This window comes from Rhagoletis pomonella, unplaced genomic scaffold, assembly GCF_013731165.1.
Source record: "Rhagoletis pomonella isolate Grant_MI unplaced genomic scaffold, Rhpom_1.0 Rhpom_scaffold_00007, whole genome shotgun sequence".
Taxonomy (NCBI): domain Eukaryota; kingdom Metazoa; phylum Arthropoda; class Insecta; order Diptera; family Tephritidae; genus Rhagoletis; species Rhagoletis pomonella.
Window position 1 is genome coordinate 23,600,368 of NW_023458561.1, and position 17,742 is coordinate 23,618,109.

General features: G+C 35.2%; 4 protein-coding genes across 6 annotated transcripts; 3 read left to right on the forward strand and 1 right to left on the reverse strand.

Moving 5' to 3' along the window:
• The first annotated feature begins 1,097 nt into the window (after window positions 1-1,097).
• Window positions 1,098-6,538, forward strand: LOC118742474 (histone-lysine N-methyltransferase eggless). The gene is given in 15 exon segments (XM_036474584.1): window positions 1,098-2,619; window positions 2,690-2,825; window positions 3,001-3,302; window positions 3,363-3,621; window positions 3,683-3,806; window positions 3,875-4,256; window positions 4,324-4,434; window positions 4,436-4,600; window positions 4,662-5,168; window positions 5,227-5,369; window positions 5,430-5,607; window positions 5,667-5,783; window positions 5,836-6,017; window positions 6,076-6,160; window positions 6,229-6,538. Coding segments are annotated over 15 exon segments (4,353 nt in total). The 5' UTR covers window positions 1,098-1,164; the 3' UTR covers window positions 6,436-6,538.
• On the reverse strand, window positions 6,453-7,435 carry LOC118742475 (E3 SUMO-protein ligase NSE2-like). Its single transcript, XM_036474585.1, has 3 exons — window positions 7,252-7,435; window positions 6,745-7,177; window positions 6,453-6,689 (listed from the first exon to the last, which is right to left on the reverse strand). The coding sequence occupies exons 1-3, from the start codon at window positions 7,337-7,339 to the stop codon at window positions 6,563-6,565; spliced, it is 648 nt and encodes a 215-aa protein (XP_036330478.1). The 5' UTR covers window positions 7,340-7,435; the 3' UTR covers window positions 6,453-6,562.
• Window positions 7,436-8,988: 1,553 nt separating this feature from the next.
• On the forward strand, window positions 8,989-10,089 carry LOC118742476 (mediator of RNA polymerase II transcription subunit 29). The gene is made up of 2 exons (XM_036474586.1): window positions 8,989-9,110; window positions 9,173-10,089. Exon 2 carries the CDS (start codon window positions 9,174-9,176, stop codon window positions 9,825-9,827), a length of 654 nt encoding a protein of 217 aa, XP_036330479.1. The 5' UTR covers window positions 8,989-9,110; window position 9,173; the 3' UTR covers window positions 9,828-10,089.
• A 3,256-nt stretch (window positions 10,090-13,345) lies between these two features.
• On the forward strand, window positions 13,346-17,742 carry LOC118742478 (glutathione S-transferase 1). Of its 3 annotated transcripts, none has more exons than XM_036474589.1 (3): window positions 13,346-13,453; window positions 16,858-16,962; window positions 17,025-17,742. In XM_036474589.1, exons 2-3 carry the CDS (start codon window positions 16,868-16,870, stop codon window positions 17,602-17,604), a joined length of 675 nt encoding a protein of 224 aa, XP_036330482.1. In that variant the 5' UTR covers window positions 13,346-13,453; window positions 16,858-16,867; the 3' UTR covers window positions 17,605-17,742. The 3 variants fall into 3 exon arrangements, with proteins under 3 accessions (XP_036330482.1, XP_036330483.1, XP_036330481.1); XM_036474590.1 differs by having other exon boundaries at window positions 13,368-13,465; XM_036474588.1 differs by lacking the exon at window positions 13,346-13,453 and adding an exon at window positions 13,548-13,566.

The following is a 17,742-nucleotide window of genomic DNA, read 5'->3' on the forward strand; positions in this document are numbered from 1 at the left end:
AAGGCACCGTACAGTTCCATAAATCAAGTTACTCTTCTTCTAACCGTTTTTTCTGGCAGGCTGTAGGTGTGTTTTTGGTTAGTTGTTGTTGTTGTTGTTGTAGCAGCATACAAATTGCCCAAAGAGTTTTTGGGGAGTGTTGCTGGAGTGACAGTCCTTGGTCAAATATAAATCTGGGTCGTTCCGGTTACGTAGACCCGACTGTCGTGGGATTGGTGGTTTTGGTTCAGTGTGTTAGTGTATTATGAATAAATTGTAGTAAAAATAAAAGAAATTGTTATAGAAATGAAAGAAGTTGTATAAGATAAGAGCACATGCCAAAAAATAGGTGATCTCAGCTGTAGGCATTTTTTGGCAATCAGCTGATAGTGTTTTTACTTAAGAAACTGTACGATGTGGAAAAGTGTTTTCGTGAATACCCACTGCAAATTCCTTCAAAAATTCGATTAATCGATTATATCTCAATTATCGCAATTAATTTGTTTGGCTTGGGCTTAGTCCCCTTTCAGACACATCAAGTCTTGAAAGCATTTTGTGTTTTCTATTTGCTTCCAGACTAGTAAATTTTTATTGAATTCAAGTTCTTGATTCTTTAAATGGAAAGCAACGAAAAGATCCAAAGAGACCAGAAAACTTGAAACGAATTGATGGTACGGAGCTATCTGTACCCTTCCCCTCTCTGCTCACCTCCTTCGCCTGGAACGAGCAGACTTGAAAGCAAGACTTGACGTGTCTGAAAGCTGACTTAATAAAATGATTAATTAACTGATTGTTATTTTTTTGCCATCACTACTGAAGAATTTTTGCAAACTACTAAACTGTCAGCAGCGATATATGCACAAGTCATTGTGTGTGGATGTTTTATGAAAATATTTCTAACAATTTAAAATAAACTTAAATTCTGAAATATAGATTTATTTATCACTTCACATTTCACTTCAATAAAATTAGCATGTACAAATAATAGTTGCAGTAATAAATTTTAAAAGTTTGGTGAGGATATTTTTTATAGTGTATGGAATGGTTTGACTTTACAAATAAGTCACACGATATGGCAACTATTAAAAATCTTTTGTTTATGCGGCTTGTTAATTTTGCAGAACTACATGCAATTGGGCTTAGAACAATTAAAAATATATACAGAAAATTCCGTGCGCTTTTAAAATGTCTGATAACATTGAGCTAAGTGTAAAAGAAACTAGCAATGTTGGAGCATCATCTAGTGAAGTGGATTTGGACGCAATCCACGTAGAAAAAAATGGCGAAGCGGTGAGTACGCATGTGGATGAGGCCCAGGTCATTCATGAAAATGCCGATCAGCACTCCGATTGTCACAATGAGCCATTGGAAGGATCAAGTGGAAGTACTTCGATTACAAAAACAATGGACATAAGTGAAGTAGAAAAGGAAAGTGCATCAGCCGAAACTGGAAAAGCGGATGCCGAGCAAGAGCTCGACGTAGTCGAAGCCAAAGTAACGGAAGATATAAATATATTATCTAGCACACAAGAAAAAGAAAAAAATCCACTTACTGATATGGAAATAACGAATAAAGAAGGCGAACATATATCTGGCACTCCATCGCCTACCGAGCCAGTCAATCCTTTAAAAAATAATAATGAGGAATTGGGTGCTGCGCTAACTGAAGTACCATCAAAACAAATAAACGATAATACAGAGGAGCCAATGGAAGTAGACAATGACGTTTTAACAAAATCCGGAGATACTGAAAGTAAAAAACTTGATGCTGAGATACTTGAGGGAGGACATGATGATAGTCAAGAATCATTGCCACTTGTTATCGATGAAAAGCCGCCCTCGCCTAATGAAATTAATGTTGATGCTCCTACGACTTCTATCCAAACAAAAAATACAGACGACAACCAAAGCGACGTCAAAAAAGATGTGGAAGTGGCAAATGAATTGCCTCCCGTCTCGCAAAATGAGTCCTGCGAAAAGGAAAAAAGCTCAGAGCCAATCAAGGAAAATGAAAATTTGGCTGCAGATAAAGTTGATCAATGCGAATCTGATCTTGTGAATGTGATTGAAATAGAAGATGATATTGAAGATGCAAAACACCAGGAAGAAGATCCGGATGTAGAAATTACTGAGACAAGAAGTGCATCGTATATTCCTGTAATTGAGATAGACGACGATGAAGATGAAGACCAACCCGGACTTAGTATTGTCGAAAAAGATAAATCAAGTGCAGAAAAAGACGACCAAACTGCGACGTTAGAACAACCAGCCATAGCTGAACAAAAACGTACTGGTGATACTGATAAGGAATATAAAGCAGTAGAATCAAATGACGATGCCAAAATAAAGGATTTACCACAAGTAGAAACGGTTTCAGAAAAGCCAGATCTGTTAACAGAAACTGCATTACGACCAGAAACAAAGCAACCTATATCCGATGCTGCAGAATGTGGATTCGAAGATACTTCAGATGAAATATTTTACAATCAGGAATGCATAAACCATGATTGTCCACGCCGTCACAAGCAATTTTTCCTAGCCCCGCAGTTCGCTTTAAGTCACTTCAAAGTAAAGAAAAGGCGTAGCCAAAAGCAATACGTTTGCTCCGAGTGTTACGACAGTGCCGTCGATGTTTATGAGGTAAGCAATTGGTTTCATAGCACATATATCCACATCTGGTTTTCCAAATTGTGTTTTATTTATCTTTTAGGAGTACTGCGGTCTACTAAAAACAAAACAACCTTTACTTTTAAAAAATATCGCCGTGCAAGGCCCTGAATTCGTGGAAATTACAGATAGCAGTGATGACGATGATGAACCGGCTACGACGCCTCAAGTTCAAGCCAGTAAGATTAATTTGTTCATATGATATATTTATCGAAATTTTCCATACATATCCGTTATTTGGAGGTTCCGAATATGAAGAAACACACAAAACTAAGTTCTCTATATCTTAGAAATTAAAATAATTGAATACTTAAACATTTACACTTAAATTTTAAATATTTATTATTCTGTTAGCTAAAGGATCATTCTCAAAAATAAATTTGGATCTAATCGAAGCAGAACTGCAAAATTCTATTAAAAATGTACTTGAAAATTTGGAAATTCAAAACCAACTTACTTGGTCAAAGACGATTTTGTCGACGCGTTTACGCAGATTAGAAGAAGAATCAAGCTTAAATGATGAGTTGTTGCGCTCATTACAGAAAAGAGCTGATCAAATGTACAGCTCACTCTATCAATGTCCCAAAATACGATTAAGGCAATTTCAACCTTTGGATTTAAATACAGGATTACCGTACGCATCCCCAGAAGTGACTGTGAGTACTGATACATATTGATTTTATTTCAGCATAATCCCAGCATTGTTTTTATCTTAGTCTTGCCCGCCCGTTGGAGAAATATCTCGACCGGCTATAGAAATTAATCAAGTATATTACGCGGTCAAGAATAAAGCAATAGCCAGCTGGGTACCTTGTAGAGTAGTCGAGCAAGTTGATTCGACCGGACTTTTAGGTGGATATTCTAAGGTGCCACATTATAAAGTAAAATTTTTAAAGTTACAGTATCAGATGGTAAAAACCGTCTCAGCAAAGCATTTGGCATATTATGACCCACCTAAGTTTCGTCTTCCAATAGGTAAATGCATTCTCATATCAATGCATCAAGTAGTAAAGTTCCACAATTTATTTATTTGAAGGATCAAGAGTAATTGCCTACTTTGATGCGACTTCGTTGTCGCGAGGCAAAGAAAAGATGATGATACAAAGCGCTTTTTATCCGGGAATCATTGCTGAGCCTTTGAAACCAAACAACAAATACAGGTAATTGGGTCGCATATATGTATAGGTGCATAGCTACTACCGCATTTACGAGCTATATGTATTTTTAGGTACTTGATATTCTATGATGATGGATACACTCAGTATGTTTCACATAAAGATGTTCGTTTGGTATGCAATGTTTCCGAACATGTGTGGGAAGATGTTCATCCCGCATCTCGAGAATTTATCCAAAAGTATCTAACTCAGTATTCAATAAATCGACCGATGGTCCAGACACAGAAAGGACAAAGCATGACCACAGAATCCAATGGCAAATGGATATATGCTCGGGTAGTAGATATAGACTGCAGTTTAATACAAATGCAATTTGAAGGCCCCAAAAGTCATACGGAATGGATATATCGTGGATCACTGCGACTTGGCCCAGTATTTAAAGAGTACCAGAAAACACTACAGAAGGACACCCTGCCATTACCTCGTTTAGCTAGGGTAAATATCTAGTTTGAGATACTTAAACTAATTAATAAATTTAATTTAATTTTTAAATTTTAATTAGCGTACCGAACCATTTATACGCTACACTGCTGATGAGGAAGCCACTACAGTACAGCAGCAGCAACAACAACAGCAACAGCAAGCACAGGAACGTGAACGTGAACGTGCATCCCCCCAATGAACCACGCGCAGTTGCCAAAAAGAGCGTCAGCCGTTTATCCTCAGATTCGACATCAGGTACATCTAATACGGTGCCTCAAGCTCCATCGGTACCAACAGTGCGGCATCTGAACAATTCTACAATTTATCTTGAAGATGAAAATAAACCGAAAGGAAAAGTAAGTTTGACTACTGTATTAATAGTAGTTGGGATACAATTATTACTATTGTTTCTTGTAGGTTGTCTACTACACTGCTAAGCGGGATTTACCACCATTAACTTATCGTCCACATAAGTGCTCGACTTCATGTCTATTTAAAATACCACACAATCTGAGCGCTTACAGTCCATTATCGAAACCTTTACTTTCTGGATGGGAACGTCCGATACTACGTCTGAAGAACAAAAAAATAGTTGCCTACCGTGGTCCGTGCGGCAAAATTATGCGCAGTATGGAGGAAGTTCGTCGTTATCTACGTGCAACGAATAATATACTTAATGTGGATAATTTTGACTTCCACCATGAAACTAGCTGCTTGGCAGAGTATGTTATTGAATCAGCGATAGTACAAAAACGTGATATATCTGGCGGGCAGGAGCGAATGGCTATACCATTGGTTAATTACTACGACAATACTTTGCCACCTGAATGTAAATACGCAGCCCAACGTATACCTACAGACGGAGTAAATATAAATCTGGATTCAGAGTTTTTAGTTGGTTGTGACTGCGACGGCGATTGTTCGGTATGTACCAAAAGGGAAGTCCTTATAAAAATTAAAAAAAATTCCAATCTAATTTCAGGACAAAGCTAAGTGCTCATGCTGGCAATTAACTTATGCAGGCGCCAAGTATGGCAATCCAAATACACCAATGGCAGAAATTGGTTACCAATATAAACGTCTATACGAACACGTACCAACAGGAATTTATGAATGTAACTCAAGGTATGATAATGTTTGTGTCTAAGATCATAGTGTACATATTTGAGAACTATGTTTATTTAGATGTAAATGCAAGTCCAATTGCTTAAATCGCGTTGCACAGCAGCCATTAGCTATGAAGTTGCAAGTATTTAAAACATCGAACCGTGGCTGGGGGTTGCGATGCATTAATGATGTGCCCAGAGGCAGCTTTGTATGTATTTATGCTGGTCACCTACTAACCGAAGCAAAAGCGAATGAGGTAAGTCCCATCACGGGTTCATTATTGTAACACTTGAGTCATTTCCTTATTTTCATTAGGGTGGTCTGGACGCAGGTGACGAATATTTTGCAGAATTAGATTATATAGAAGTAGCCGAACAAATAAAAGAGGGCTACGAATCTGATGTGGAGCCACCAGAGGTTGAAGAAGAAGAGGTTTGTAAACATGTTATAATGTATTAATATTATGCTATGTAAATGTTATTAGGAATCGTATGCACCAGATCCAGAAGATGACGACGAATTTACACCTAGCAAGTCCTTCTTAACCCGCGCTAAAAATAAAGCGCAGAGACTTACACGAAATAACACCGACGAAGATTCTCAAGAACGTCAAGTAATTAATTTTAATCCGAATGCGGATATGAATGAGGACTCCGGCCGGGAATCGTAAGCAAATGATTCTAAGAATATGTGATATTTTTAAACTAACTATTGGTGTTATTAGCTCAATACGTGCTCTCTTTGGCAAGGATGAAGCATGCTATGTTATGGATGCTAAAATTACTGGAAATCTGGGACGATACTTCAACGTAATATGATTACCATTTTAATAGTTACTAACCATTGTTTCACCCCGCACTAATTATTTTCTTCACAGCATTCCTGTTCTCCCAATCTTTTCGTTCAAAACGTCTTCGTTGATACACATGACTTGCGTTTTCCGTGGGTAGCATTTTTCTCTTCCACCAATATTCGGGCTGGTACAGAATTGACTTGGAATTATAATTATGAAGTTGGTGTTGTACCCGGTAAGGTCTTATATTGTCAATGCGGCGCACCAAACTGTCGCCTACGTCTCCTCTAAGGAAGCACTACAATAAATTATACAATATAATACCATTCTTTATTTGAAAACATTAACGAATAAAAACTTGTGAAAAATAAAAGAATTCAGATGTTAAAAGCTAGATATCAACTAACTCCCATTAAGGTTACATTTCGTCTCCGCTGTTTTCTTCGCCATCAGCTAGACGCTGAAGATGCCTTTTTAATGCGTTGTCCGGTTTTAAATGAGCCTCATTAACAGGCCGGTTATTTCCGCAGCCAGCAACAGGACATCTTGGAAATGGGGAAAATTATAAATTCTACACATAAATAAGCCTTTCATACATACCGTAGCCTGGGATTTATTCTTAACGCGTCTTGCATACTGCCCTTTTCATAGACATGACCACAGATGGTATTCTTTACGGGATCCACCATTTGCCTTTTTGTTAAGGGATCAGTTAAGTTGACGTGCATGTCCATTTCAATCAATCCACCGTCTTTAGACGCGTTAGACTGTCTTGTTCCACCGGCACCACTCGAGGTACTACCAGCATTAGCAATTTCCTCTAAACGATCGCAAAAGACCTTATATTCTCTAGTTTTTATAGCTTGGCAGCTTTTTCTATTTCCGTTTAATTCCCGCTGAAAGGCCGATTCGAAATCGAGAATGCTACGTTCTGCCATAGCCAATTGCAAGGCGCGTTCGTTTTTAATGGAATCATCACGCATTTGGCATATGCGTTCCATAAGTTGCAAATACTTGCTGGTATCTTTTTCCTCTATACATTTATTTGGATTTGCATAGAAATAAACTTATTTAAATTTGCATATGTATGTATGTAAGTATTGTTACCATTGTCGCCATATGTAGTAGCCAATTCATAAGTTTCCAAGAGGCATTGTTGAGCCTTTTCAAGTTCGTTCTTGAGGTAATCAGTCATTTTATGTTATTTCCAAAGCTTTCCTCTACACTGTGTCTTTCTGCAGTTTATTCAAGTTCAAGGAAAATTCAACTGAAATGACAAGGATTTTACCGCGAATGATTTTAAAACAAAAAGAATAGTGACGGATTATTCCTAGTCGATAGTATCGATAGTTTCAATTTGTAACCACTATTGATGAATGGTAGTCACGATTGAGAGAAATAGAGGTTGCGCCAATCGCGGTACCGCTAATCCGCTCTTTGTGATTTTGACAGAATGAGCTGTGTGCGTGACGTCATCTTGGTGCAATTGTTGAATGAGTGCATACGAAAAAACCAAATAACAATTTTAATATTTGTGCGTTAATATTTCTGGGTGGTTTTAAACAATTATTGAGACATTAAAAAGCAAAATGAAATGTGCAGTGGCAAAGTGTAAACAAAAGGAAAGCGTGCTATATACGTTTTTTTTTCGTTTCCTCCGGACGCAAACCTGGCGAAAAAGTGGAATCAGTTCTGCCGGGGAGGACATGCATTAAACACCAAATCGCGCTTTGTGCTATGTGTGTAAGCTATGAGCTTCTACATGGAACTATGTTGGCCTTTCCTTGGCGAATTGTAGTAGGAGGTATTTCCAACAGCTGTGGAGTTTATGGTGGTTGGCTACCGTCCACAAATATAAATATGCACTCTGCTTGGGTTTTAAAAATGGCAAGTCCAAAAATTCACTTTGCTGCACACCTTCCTTTTGGTCTACATGAAATTGCAAACACTGTTAATACATCCATTTTTTCATGTGCTAAAAATCGTAATTATCTAAAGGGCTACATGTCCAAAATTATTGCTCCCTGTTCCTAATTAATCAATCTTTGTATAATTATTGATTCCTGCAAAATTGGGCTATGTAATAATTAAATTAACACATTATTTTGCATTGTTTACATATTTTTACATGCGTTTTGGCATTTCTCTCTCGCAATTGCACCAAGATGACGCCACGCAAAAATTACGCTCAAAAATCCTCTCTCATTGGCGCAATCTTGTATTGTATCATTCTTGAATGGTGGTAACTCAATCCCAAGATGGTCGGTTCCATGATAAATAAATTATATTTAAAGGTTTTCATCATGGTCGGTTCTATGATACCAAAGAACGTAAATTTATAAGAAAAGACAACACGTTATAATTGTAGCGAGCGTGAACATCATGAGCGTGCCTTCTCTTTTCATCCAATCTTAAAACGTATTTGGGCAAAAGAGAAGGCACGCTCCTGATGTTCATACCCGCTACAATTATAACATGCAGTCTCTTATAGATTTACGTTCTTTGCACATACTCAATTTTCAATTTCAATTTTTGTTCAATGTGTGTTATTAATGAGTTAAAAGAATATAAAGAAACACCAATAACAAGCAAATAAAAACAAAACAAATAAACCAAGCAAAACAAAACTAGCAAAACAAATAAATAAACTGTCATCGAAATTGAAATTAAGATGTGCGTGAAAACAATTACAATATCAATTTGTAATTGAGTGTCGGAATAACACAATTTCGGTTACGTCGAAACAGACTTTAAGCTTTTGCACTGCAAACCCATCCAACAATACTTTTATCAAAAATCGATTTACGAAAGTTTTTAGAACAATAAAATATCGTTGGAAAATACCAATAGTCGAGTTTAGCGTTGCCGTTTAAGTCCAATTGAACCAAAATTGAGATATGTACATCTCTACTTAAAACAGATGTTCTAGTACATTTAAATTTTTTATAAACAAATTTTTGTGCAAGGTGTCAAGCGTCATTTTTTACTGCATCCAATAACGTTTATATAAATAATATAACTATTCCAGCATGAATCCGAATATGAATATGCATAGCATGCAACAGATGAACATCGCCGGTGTTGGTGGTCAAAATCCAATGATGCAGCCTGGAGTTTCGCCGGTTTCTATGATGCAAGCTTCCCCGCAACAACAAATGCAAGGCCAAATGCAATCACAAGTATCGAACGCTGCACAGCAACAACAACAACAGCAGCAACAACAACAACAACAACAACAACAGCAGCAGCAACAAGCAGAAAAACTGGACAACATTTTAAAAGTCAAAAGCCTACTCTCTCCATTGCGCGAATCACTTTTTCTTACGCTAAGAACAGGAGCATTTGCATTGCAAGAACATAACTTAGCCGATAATCTTAAACGCGATGCAGCGTCTCATGCAGGACGCTTTGAAAAGCATTTAGAAGATTTTTATGCTTATTGCGATCAAATTGAATTGCATCTGAAAACAGCGATTCAATGCATGCAGCAACTATCATCCGCACAGCACTATCTACCCAGTGCAGTCACAGCAGCACGTATGGAGCCATATATGCAAGAAAATCCTGGTGGTCCCATGACCTACTCCACCTATCTCAATATTGTGCGAGTACATGTGCAGTCGGCGAAGGATATACATGACACTTTAATTAGTGCCGCCCAAAATATATCCCAAGCCGATTGATGAATGCCTTAGATCAATAAGCGTAAATGTCGAAGTCACACTGATAATGCTTGTTAGATCATTGTAAGGAAAAATTAATGGACATTTTATTTTATTTAAGAGATTAAATGAAAGCTTGCTCACAGCAGCATTAAATATGTTTCGTATCAACTACTTAATATGTAACCGTTTGTTGATATTCCTTAATAGCTAAAAAAATAAATGTACGTATATATGCATGTGCAATATACATATGTTCATATTAAATTGAAGCAAAACAGAGTGTGTATTGATATCTTAATAATACATATGGAAATGACGAAAATAGTTTTCTCGCGAAACCCAGCTTGGTAAAACCCCCAGACAATTTTTGCTGCCTGCAATAAGAAATCTTTTGCTCTCGGCAACAAATTTATTGCCGGTAATATCGCCATCATATCGACTTCTTATTACCAGCCGCTTTAAAACGTCCGCCGAAGGCGACTCGACTGATCGAGTAATTTTTTTTTTTACCTGAATGAAGACGGTAGACCATAATTAAAACTTCATAGATTTTAAAAATAAATACGTACATATGTACGTACAAACATATAATAATTATTTTTGATTATATGTAAATATTTTTATAATAATTATAAATTTTATCCTGGGCTATCGCAGAATCCATCGTAGTCCGATTTTCGTGAAATCTACGTATTCAAAGTATATGCATTATTGTAGGCTTCACAATAATCGCACTACGATGAATTCAGCAATAGTCTTGAATGTGGCAAGATATCATGTGATACGAAGTCAGGTAATGCGATGTGATGTGATTTTATGTGATGTGATAGGATGTCATACCATGCATTGTGAAATCATATCATGTCATGTTGTTGTTTGTTTTCAATTTTACCTTGACCTTAATTGTTGCCTTTAGCTCTAAGCAACCTTGTTTTTGTTTTCACCTTTGCCGTTATCCTTCTCTTCATCTATGGAAACACTTTTACTTTCATCCTTGTAGTATTAGTCTCAGGGGCGAAAGCAGGTAGGGGTATTGGGGGTTTCGGTGGCACATTTATCTGCTACTATTACGCTTTGGTGGTTGTCCGAAGGCATATTTCCATTGCCGTCTTAAATAACCAAACGAAAGTGTATGTCCGTGAAGAAGTTCTTGAAATTCTTTCATGATCTGTTGGTGGCAATTTCAAAATGGGTGAGTATCTTTGTTCTGCAGAAATCCAATACACATAGCACCCCCTGCCCCTACCTGGCTACGCCCATGCCAATACATATTTCGAATATAAGTCAAATGGGATCGTGATGATGAAACTGTAAATCTGCATCCAAAAAGAAGACCGCTAAATATATTTCGCTCAACATATGATTTGGTTATAGTTATATTATTTGCAAAATGCGGTTTGTATGGGAGGTGCCACGCCCCTTTTCCAATATGCCGCATTTTTTCCATGAGTATGCGATTGATTTCATATATCTCCATACCAAGTTCCAGTACTCTTCCATGATATCTACCAGGGATATGCAGTATGCAAAATTCGGTTTGTATGGGATGTGCCACGCCCCCTTCCTTTGCGGTATAAAATATACCTGTTCTCATACCTACTAAATATACACAAAAAATGTAATGCAAATCGTTCAAGCCGTTTCGGATGAGTTTGACCACAATCACCGTGACACGAGATTTTTATATATTAGAAGATGGTATTTTAATAAATAACGTATACATTTGTGTTGAACAGTTGTTTTCTAAACAACAAGAATAACAGAAATGATGCCTTTACAAAATGGTTTTTGTTAATGCAAAGATTTATTTTTTTTAATATACATATGTATCTTTTGGCTTAACCGCCACAATTGCGTGCTGTAGCCTGTTTTTTGCGACGGAAAAAAGAGGGTAATCGACAAAATTACTTGCTCCATTAAAGATGGGAAAACAAAACACCCAGGTTTATATATCTAACATCAAACGTACCTTGTTCATTGACCTTCACGTTAGTATCAGTATGGCAGTGTTAATAAAAAAGAACGCTATTGAAAAATTTACTTTTTGTCGCTTACGCCCTTTTGGCGGTTAGGGCTCGAGACCGGTTCGTACAAAAAGACGCAAAACTTCCTGTGACACTTGCTGCCACTGAACGCTCCTTCTTAAGCATAAATCATAATCTCGAAGTTAAACTGGGGAATAAAGATTGAAGTAAATGGTTTAGTTTTACTTAACATCAGAAGAGAAATACAAGTTACAAACAAGGAAACATTGGCTCTGAAACTGTGCTTCGGAAATGTGATCTTGAAATGGTATTTAAAGTACTTATTATTTTTTGCGAGATCGGGAGTATTTCTGACGGTATCTGAAATAATTTAAGTCATTAAATTTAAATTTTTTACATAACAAAATACATATATCTAAAAATTAATTGTAAAGCTGTCTAAACAAATATATATATCTTTTTATTTCATGGTTGAAAAAGTTGTCACATACTTCAAGAATTCAAAAAGAAAGTAACCAGATTCGTCCAAATTTTGTTGTAATTCACGATTGAACAGACGGTAAAATAATTGTGTGCCAATTGTGTTGTGTGGAAAGTGGAAAGCTTACAAAGGGCAATACTGACCTTGGTGCGGCAAATGTTAAAGCTGTTTTTGACAGACTTTTTTGTGCTGATTACGAATTCGTACGTATGTATAAAGCTTCCATCAGTTCCAGATATTTGAGAAGCTCCTGCAAAGAAACAAAACGTAATAAAACCTTTCATTGAGGCTTAAATTAATGCTGGAATTCTCGACTACTGTCCCTGATACATCCCTACACCTTAACTGGATCGCCACATATAGTCATTTATTGAACAAAAAAAAAAATATTGGAAAAAAATCTTCTTAAAGTCAATTTTTGCTGTTCAATAAATGGCTATAAGTGACCTTTGGGTGAAGATGTGGGGTTAGTATTTTCAGGGACCGTAGTCGAGAGTTCTAGCTTTAATTTAAGCCTAAGTGGAAGGTTCTATCAGCTTTTGTTTTTTTGCTAGAGACAATTTATTTATAATATTATATTATATATTTTATTTATATTAATACCTGATACTAATATTCACTGAAGAAGCTTGTGTTCCAAATTTGAAGCCTCGAGGTTAGTTTTTACTGTATATGCCCAGCTATTTCGTGATTTCTCCCACTGTGGATCAGATACAGATACAGATTTAACTAATACAAAAACAGGTATAACAGTAGTTTTCTAGTTAAAGAATATAAATAAATCAAGAAAAAATATTTGCATTAATTGGCGATAATTCCGAGTAATCGAATAGAATATTTTTTTTTTTTTGAGTTGTGCCTCTTTTGAAGATGGTGTGCGAAATGTTGCGCCGGTTGTATTTATTATCGCTCGTTCCGATCACAGTATACACTCATATATGTATGTACATATATTATAATATTTTGTATGTAACTACTACATACTTAGTTGATCGCTCTCGGAGAAACTATTAAATGTGCATAAAACGTTAAGTGTGTAAGTAACTTAGGGTTTGGCAGAATTGAAGCATGGGGATTGTGTTGATACATAGAAGTTCAGTCTCTCCATTGTGCTGATTGAGTAAGGAATATCAGAAAAGCGCTGCAGATAATAATAGTGGTTTTTGGTTCCCACGACAGTAAGCATTCAAGTGTATAATTTGCAAAAGTTTTCCACTGTTTTTATTAAACCATATTCATACACTGTCTACCGGTATTAGGTTATCAAATGCGTATGGAATTATATGGACAGGTGCTTGAAATAAAAAAAAGTCCAACAGAAATTGCGTTGTCTCACTTTTAAAAGGGGGACTAATTGTATACTCAGAGATTTATAATAGATTTGTCCGTATATTTATTTGTATATACATACATATACCCATGTACATACATATGTATGAATGTATGCATGTAAGTACGTAAACATATGTATATGTAAATTCATATCAGTGATGGGCATAGTTAACAACTTTTGTATTTAAAGTCGAGACCTAACCGCCAAAATAACGTAAGCGACATTTTTTTCAAAATTTTCTTTTTGATGCAGAAATATTCCTGGAGCATCTAGATACATTTCTGCATCAAAAAGAAAATTTTGAAAAAAATGTCGCTTACGTTATTTTGGCGGTTACGGCTCGAAGTATCCCTTTGAAAACTAAATACGGAAATACTTGCATATATTAAGTAAAAACATCAAATTATTGAATCATTGGCGCGCACCACAAGTCGAAGGAAAAGCTTGGCCAAACCTTTTGCAAATTCACGTAGTGTCAACTGTTGTTCTTTTTTATAAATACGAGCTTATTTGTATACAGTATTTAGTGAAGCCAGAAATGCTAAGAAGTTTTGCAAAAGTAACAAAATACTTTCATACTTAGTATGTATTTAGTCCTGTGTAAATATGTACATGCACTTAAAGTATTTAGTTATGGGAATGCGATCATATTTGGATTTTAGTGACATTCAAAATGTTTAAATACATTTGGAAGATAAATATTAAATACTCTTGTATTTAGTATTTTCGTATAATGAAGTCGCAGATATATATTTGTGTACTAAATCATTGTGTTTACTCAATACGATTTTGTCCATCACTGATTCATATGACTGTTAATATGCATTTATGTATGTATGTATATAAAAGCGTTAATTACCTGTTAGTAAAAAAAATATCGTCGTTTAAAGTACAAAACCGCATATGGTCATTCTGCAAAACCGCGTAACTGACATTTGCTGCCAAAAATTGGAAATGCTTACACAAGCTCTTGGCTCAATCTTTAACCATTCGTTTTGAAATATACTAGCCAGAAATGCGTTTGCTTTATAAAAAATAGAACCATTTTGAAATATAAGTGTTTTTACTCTCTAGAAAATAATTTATGCAACCTCACATACGCGGTTTTGCATTTTGCTCATTCGCGGTTTTGTATTTTAAACGACGATATGTACATATCGCTCGTTTACTAAAAACCTGTCACAACTCAGATAACTTTATTAGTTGCGTTCCAGATGCTTCACGATATTCACGAAATTCACGATTTGCAGGAACAGCTGTTTTCTCCATTAATAAACCTTATGGGAGGTGGTCACCTGGAACGACTTCCTGTAAAAACCTGCAAATCGTGAAGCATCTGGAACGCAGCTATTATTAAGAAGATGAGTTTAAAATTTTTTTATTGGCTCTCAACATTCAACATTGAAAAGCTGTAGTCGTGCGAACACCACACAATATTTTTCAGAAAACTAAAATAGCTTCAAAACTAAAATAGCTAGCAATACTGCATAAAATTCACAAAAAACTATTTTTTGAGTTGTGACAGTCTTTTAGGATATTAATGTACATTAGGGTGAGCCTATTTACTGAGAAGAAAATTTTCCCATTTGCAGAAAATTTGTATTCCAATTTTAAAAGGTGTTTTCTCTGAACCCTAAAATTAAAGAATAAGCGACTTTCATTTTAAAACGTATCTCATTTGAGACTATTTTAAGTAGCGAAGCACACAAAAAAAAATGGGTTAGGCCACTTCAGCTCTTATGGTCTCATATATATAGTCAAAATGTATTCAACAAAGTGTGATTGAATTTGACATTGCTCTCAGAAGAACCATCCTATAAAGTCAAATTGAAAAAATTTTGTATGAATTTTTAATCGAATGTTTATATTTTTTGGCATAATAGTACCTTAAAAGAGAGCCTACCTTAGTTGTCAATCACATCTTGTTTAATACACCTTGTATATAGTTACGTACGTGTTAATAAACTTTTTGAAACTTTGAAGTAAGTGATAATAACAATCTATATGTAGATCTATAAAACTTTATCGCATTTATTAATGTGTTATTCAGGCTATGAAGTATGTAGTTGAAGTGTGCATAAACATACACACATACATTTGTAAATACATACTAGTATATACTCGTCCTATATATGTACTACATATCGCTCATTTACTTCAATAGATAGTGTCATAATCCAAAAAATACAAATATTGAGTTAAGTACGCAAAATTTACCGCTACCTCTTCTTCTAAGTTGTGTGAAAATTTCATAGATTGTATATCGATTACCAGTAGCTCAAATATGTATTAATTTTTACTATGGGAGTATACAGTGGTGGAAAAATATTTTAATACATTTTCCTATTTTTCTTTTGTTTATTTAATATTTATTATTTTTTTATAAAAGTGTAGCTCATTATCTGACAAAAACCATATACATTTATATTTCAGTCTTTGTGCAAAAATTATAAAAATTCTGCAAAATTGCATCTACTCCTCACGACGCAATCATCAAAAAACTATGTCATTAATGGTCCTTGTAATGGGGTAGTCAACGAACACTGCAGTAGACTTTTTTGGTGATGCACTCAATTCATTCTTGTATAAAATTAAAAGAGCAGTTTGTTGTTAGTTGGTTCCTACTTATTACCATGCAATTGTTAATTAATTATACCTATGTTATGCTATTTTTGTGTTCATTTCTTTTTCTCTCTTTATTGTACGTATAAAGTCGATTGGCTTAATCAGATTTTTTTGAATTTTTTTGAGTATGTAGTTTTATAGAGCATATTAAATTTTATTAGTATGAAGTGAAAGTTTTAAGATCCTAAAAAATCTGATTAAAAAGTAGAAAATTTAGATGCAATTTTGCAGAATTTTTATAATTTTTGCACAATGTTTGAAATATGAATTTATATGCCTTTTGTTATATAATAAAAATAATAAATACTAAATAAAGAAAAGACAAATAGAAAAAAATGTAGTGGCCCTATTTATTTTTCCACCACTGTATAAAAGTAAATTCAAAACTTTAAAGCCGTTTTCCCGAGTTTTGAGTTATGACATTATTGAAGTAAATGAGCGATAAGTATATTTTAGTTCTTTGCCCAGTGAAGATTATCAGATAGCATTGTTGCTTTTTTGAGTTAAGCCACTATTGAAGTAAACGAGCGATTTGTACATAAGTAAATAGTTAAGAAATAGATTAATAAATTACAAAAAATTATGAATTCACTGCAGATCAGTAAATTAATGAATTTATTTTAGAAAGTACAAAATGGCAAAGCCAGTTTTATACTATGCTACGCTAAGTCCACCATCGCGTGCTGTTTTGTTGACATCAAATGCGGTTGGCGTTGAGCTGGAATTACGGTATGTTTTGCGTGCAATAAATAAAAGAAAAACTCTTTAATGATAACAATTTTCATTTTCAGCCCCATTAATCTATTGAAGGGCGAACATCTAACGACCGAATTTATTAAAATAAACCCACAGCATACTATTCCCACCCTAATTGACGATGGAAATGTTATATACGATTCACATGCCATATGTGGTTACTTAGTCGACAAGTATGGAAAGGAAGATAAGCTGTATCCAAAGGATCTAGTGAAACGTGCGCAAGTGAACGCACGTCTACATTTCGATTCAGGGCATTTGTTTGCCCGTTTACGTTTCCTTTACGAACCCATTCTGTATTATGGCTCAACCGATTGTTCTATGGATAAAATTGCCTATATACAAAAGACATATGAAATTTTGGAGGAAATGTTGAAAGAGCACCCGTACGTGTGTGGTGACGATTTGACAATTGCTGATTTCTGTTGTGTAGCAACGATAACTTCTGTCGATGAGGTAGCGCCAATTGACGAGTTTAAATTCCCCAAACTACGTGCCTGGCTGAAACGATTGTCGGAGACTCCTAGCTATCAAAAAATTAATCAAGATGGTGCTGATGAATTAAAGAAGATATTTAAGGAAATTTTAGCAGATAATCGCTCAAAGCAAAAGTAATGCTGTCGTTTAATAAAGATAAATACATATATTTACAACAAAGAGACATGTCAATACATAAAAAACCTTATATCATTATTTAGAAACTAATTAGAAATTAAATTTACGAAATAAAGATTAACCAAAAATGATCACTAG